We start from the raw sequence: 5228 nt of genomic DNA, 5'->3' as shown, positions 1-5228 counted from the left end.
AATAGGGCTGCGCAGCCACCCACTAGCAGAAAAGCACATTCTGAGTAGTGCAGTGCCGCATCGCTTCCGCCGCACCACCACTATTTTTTGTGATGCGGTTTTGACCTTGCTTTTGGACATCATCGATTCCATTTGTTATGAGATAAACGAGTCAGAAGACTCGTTCTCACTTTCTAACTCTCATACGCAAGTTCTCTGAACACAAAAAGAGGTGATTTCATTTCTTTGACTCATTTGGCAGCTGAAAACATAAAGATAACATGACTAGAAAGTGCAGCGGGTGATGATTCGAAAAGACTTTAATCATTGCTTTTTGAGCGGAAACAATGTTTCAAAACAAATCAGAGCGGCTTATCGATCGAAATGAGTTTAATTTTTTTTTTCGAGTGGAAACAATCTTTCAACAACAATCAGAATGTGAGCGAGAGACAAAATACATGAGGGAGATGACACTCACCAACATCATATGTCTTCTCCCATAAGACGACAATAGTCTGTAAAAACTTCTCTGCGTAACGAGTCGTCGTTGTCGGCCAAAACCGCGTTAGCTACCGCCGGTGTTTCTTCAGCATGATGTCGCTCGGCTTCACGTTCGACTGCATCAGGAAGACCATAAGAAAATGAAGTTGGATCCTCTTGCAACAAGAAGTTGTGAAGCAGACAACACGCCATCAAAAGGCTGTTTATCCGTTTCATCGAGCGTTTATCTCGTAAAATCAATCTACATTCCTTCAGCATCTGAAATCTTGCTTTGAGCATCCCGTTGACGTGCTCAATTACTGTTCTTGCTTCACTAAGTTCTTTGTTAAATGAATTCTTGAGTCCGGGAAGTTCGCAGGTGGAATTCTTTTTGAAAAGAGGAACCGTGTATTTGGACGCACTGTAGCCGGAGTCTGTGACTAAATACTCACCCTCGCTGAAGTACGAGTGGGGTGACACCAAAGCTATAGGGGCAGTCAGCTTCTATGTGTGGTGTAATGATTTTTAGAGGATTCAAAGAGACAGGACTTACTGAGGAAGTCCTGAGAACTCGCTGGTCATGAACGCTCCCGCACCATCCATGACGGGCAAAAGTGATTTGCCGGCGATGATCACACACTATCATCGAGTTCAGTCCGTAAAAATACTTCCGCGTCCAATAATCTTCTTTACAAAAGACTGGCCCAAAAGCTAAGGGAATCAGTGTCCCATCAACAAAACCCACACACCCCTTCAAAACTGGGTGATCCTGAGCAATCTCGTTCCGGATTTCTGCACGCTCATCTCGGGATGGCCAGCTAAGATACTGAGGCTGTAATCCAAGGATCGCTGCTATACATCGCCAGGTGTAGTTTTCAACACTCCCGTCTACAATTTGTAAAAAAGTCAATAAGAGCAAATAACGATGTTGTTTATGTAAAAGCACGGACCTGAAACACCTAATAAACGGCCTATGATTGAAACCTGTCCGCCGTTTCCCAAGAGACCCATATTTGCTAGAGCGACCAAAAGTTGGACTTCAACCTTTGTTTGAGGATTGCTGGAAGTGTTCCGGAATACTTTGCTATTCTCAATCTTATGATACAGAGTAATGAAGTTGTCCTTTTTCATTCGTGCCTGAACATACCAACAAATCCAATGTTACCAAAGATTGAAAAGAGCATAAAGAAAAGGACACCTTACCACTTTTAAGAATAAGCCCTCTGGAGCGTTCATCAGACCATTGAAAATCTCATAACAATGGTCTCAATCACGGAGAGTTTGTGAAGTCAGATATCGCTGATTTTCAAGCCGTTCCAGTTCCGCCAACCATACTTCAACCTCGCTCTTCTTTGATTCAAAGTCCTGAAGTCGTCGGATCCTTCTACTTTTCAGCATGAGACCCAAAGTTAGATGAGTGGCTGGTGTAATTGGAAGTTCCGGTAGTAACTGAGGCAGGAGGAGCACAGTTGATAACAATCTTGTGGTGCTTGAGGGATGAGTCGCTGATGAAAGAGGAAGTGTGTCATCTGTGGGGTGAGCGAGGAGGTGGTGTGATACCCCTTTCAGAACCTGTAGGACTTGGTGTCTGGCTGAGACTTGCGGCATCTTGAGACGTGAGGCACAGAGTACCTGGAATCGTGGCTCAAGAGGTGCTTTCAAATATTCCCAGAAGTGTCCACAAGTGACATCCAAATTTGAACTTGGAGTGTCCCAGAACTTTCTGGATGACACTTTTGGACACTTTTGGGACACGTTTCTGGAGTTTTGAATACCCCTACTATAAACAATGTGCTCCTGGAGTCAAATCAAAATTGAAGATAAATGTGGCAGTGTATATCCTAGGTATTGTTTGTGTGCCAATAGGAGGTGTGAATATAATTAGAGCTGATGCCTTGGGAGTCAAATGGCTTAGAAAAAATCTAAGGAAGTGGACTCCTTTAATTGATCACAACATCAAGTTTTCTCCACCATCTCTCCAGGTTAGTGTCCATGATATCCCAAATTGTCTTGGCCCAGAGAGCTCTAAATCTTGGACCAGAGAACAACATTGATTCCCAGGATATAGATGGTAAGGGTATGGGCAAACAGCTAATTAAAGGCAACATCAGGATTTGATGCAGCTATCTTCAGTGCTCATTCATGCATCACGGGCACAGGGTCTCAAATCTGTGTCTCAAAATTATTCCAAAATTTGGATTAGGTTGTTGGATTGGGCTAAACTGGGTTGATGACTGGCTTTCCTTACTTCATGTTCAGCTTATGTATGAGTGATTGAGACCCTGTTATAAGTTTTTGAATTTTGCTTGCAGGTGCTGTGTTAGTGTGTTGCTTTATAAAGTTGGCTGGCGGTTAGACTAACCAAGACAGGGACTAGCAGGGGTGCTACATAATACAAAAATGTGTCTGTAATCCAAAAATCCCCACCACAAAAAACTTTGGAAACTAATGCTTCATCGAGGACAAGATTTTTAGCGAGCTTGGTCAAGAGCGATTATGAGAAGTGAATATCATGAATGAATCTCTTCTGTAATGAGGAGTACATCTGAGTACATATCCAGTCTTTGGTTTATGCAGCAGATTGGAATGTACCAAAAATACGAAACAAACCATGGTAACAAACAAGTTCTATAATGAATAGGACGAGAAGTTCGTCAGTTCGTACTCCGAGGCTTCAGCTTCCACAATGGTTATATTGCAATACCTATAATGAATAGGACGAGAAGTTCGTCAGTTCGTACTCCGAGGCTTCAGCTTCCACAATGGTTGAGGGAAGGAAGCTTCTGCCGGAGACGAACGGAAAGACTACAAGTAATACAGCTGTACAAAACACGTGATCTGCTGTGGCGCAGTCGTGTACTCTCAACAAGTTCAACCCATTCTCGTTTCGTTTGAATTTCTTCGTTCATATTGTGATTGGTGAGTGAGAGTGTGATCTTAAAGTAAAGTTTGAAGAGTCAAAAGATCACGTGAACATGTTACATGACGACTGAATCGAATGTACAATTGAGAATTGAATGGATTGATTGATTTTATTTTTGAAATTTCAACTTTAGCACTTTTGGAAAATCAAGGTTACCACCCATCAACACTTAAAATCCATTTAAAACCCAATCGATAAACACATACACATACTTTACATACATAAACCCATACAGAGAGAGTCTAGACTAAAAGCTTACCAAACAAATATCATTCATTCATCTTCATCCAAATCATCAACATCATCAACATCAAAATCTGATTACCACTTTCCTTTCTTTCTTCTTTTCTCTTTTTCTCTTCTTCACTTCATACTTCTTTTATCATGCACAATCGACATCGTTATCCCAATTCAGCAACAGGTCAAAAGGCTCAGGTTAGTTTTTCTTGATCTTTTGCTTCATCTTTCATTTACTAACATTCACTTCCTTTGATAGTTGGTACAAGCCTATCAAGAACTTGGAAAAGAATTAAACTCAACTCAACTCAAAGTAGTTGGTAATTACACCCTTGGCAGGGTCATCGGTGAAGGTTCGTCAGCTTGCTTTCAGACTTTTCCATCTTGGATACCAATTACTTATACCCCCTTTTGCTCACTTTAGGTAGCTTTGGTACTGTCCGTATTGGTATTCATCGACTAACGGGCACCCGAGTAGCTATCAAACACATCCCCAAATCTTCTTCACCTCCTCTTCTTACTCGAGAAATACATCATCACCGAAGACTTCATCATCCTAATGTGGTTCAACTTTACGAGGTCATCGCTACTGAACACTCGATCTGGTTGATCACTGAACTCTGTGCAGGGGGAGAATTGTTTGATTACCTGGTTGAAAAGACTCGCTTCACTGAATCTGAAACTAGGAGAATCTTTGGTCAAATTTGTCTGGGCTTAGGTTATGTTCATCGGGCAGGCGTGGTACATCGTGATTTGAAGCTTGAAAATGTCTTGCTTGATGAGCGTTGTAATCCAAAATTGGCCGATTTTGGCTTTGGGAGAGAATTCGAACAAAGAAAACTATTGGACACCTTTTGTGGTACAACAGGTTATGCAGCACCTGAAATGCTGGCTGGACGCAAATATCTGGGCGAAGGTGGGTTCATTCGCCTCTTCGAATTCGATTTTCGTGTCTTGTTTTATGTATACTGATCTACAGCCTACGACCTTGAATCTGTCCTTTGTCATGCTTAAGAGGTCGACATATGGTCCCTGGGGATCATTTTTTACACGCTGCTTTCTGGTAGCTTGCCATTTGATGACGATGATGAGGACGTGATGAAGTCACTGATCATGGCTGGCAAATTCGACGTCCCTGACTTTCTCAGCAATGGTGAGATGACTAATAGTGTCTTATCGTGACTTCATGCAGACAAACTGACTTCATTCAAATTACCCAGAGGCTCAAGATCTGATTTCCAAGATCCTTCAGCAAGATCCCAAAGCGAGGCCTTCGATCGAGAACATTCTCTCACATCCCTGGTTCACTACTCCTCCCTCTCAGCACACCTTCCCCGCATCTGAATCTACCTCAAGGCCTTCGACCATTGCTGAAGAAGAACAACAGTTGACCACTTCGCCCAAGTCCACATGCTCATCCTCTGCACCCGAAACTCGTCTCGATTCCACAATTTCTCAATCTCCTTCTTATGATCACAGTATCAAGCATCAGTATCAAATCCCTACTGAATCGGACACCTCGGAGTCCAGCTCAAAAGAGAGTGATTTGGGAATCGGTCCTAGTCGAAGTAATACAAGTTCGCCTGTCACGTCAGAGGATATGTCATCT

General features: G+C 42.4%; 1 protein-coding gene across 1 annotated transcript; it reads left to right on the top strand.

Moving 5' to 3' along the window:
• Window positions 1-3878: 3878 nt before the first annotated feature.
• Window positions 3879-4922, top strand: MELLADRAFT_26492 (uncharacterized protein; the record flags this gene model as incomplete). The annotated part of the gene is made up of 4 exons (XM_007414458.1): window positions 3879-3976; window positions 4048-4535; window positions 4635-4772; window positions 4840-4922. Coding segments are annotated over 4 exons (807 nt in total), but the record flags the coding sequence as incomplete, so codon positions are not given.
• Window positions 4923-5228: the final 306 nt, after the last annotated feature.

Source organism: Melampsora larici-populina (genome assembly GCF_000204055.1).
Source record: "Melampsora larici-populina 98AG31 unplaced genomic scaffold MELLAscaffold_43, whole genome shotgun sequence".
In the NCBI taxonomy this organism is placed as follows: domain Eukaryota; kingdom Fungi; phylum Basidiomycota; class Pucciniomycetes; order Pucciniales; family Melampsoraceae; genus Melampsora; species Melampsora laricis-populina.
This window is presented reverse-complemented; position numbering and strand designations above follow the sequence as displayed.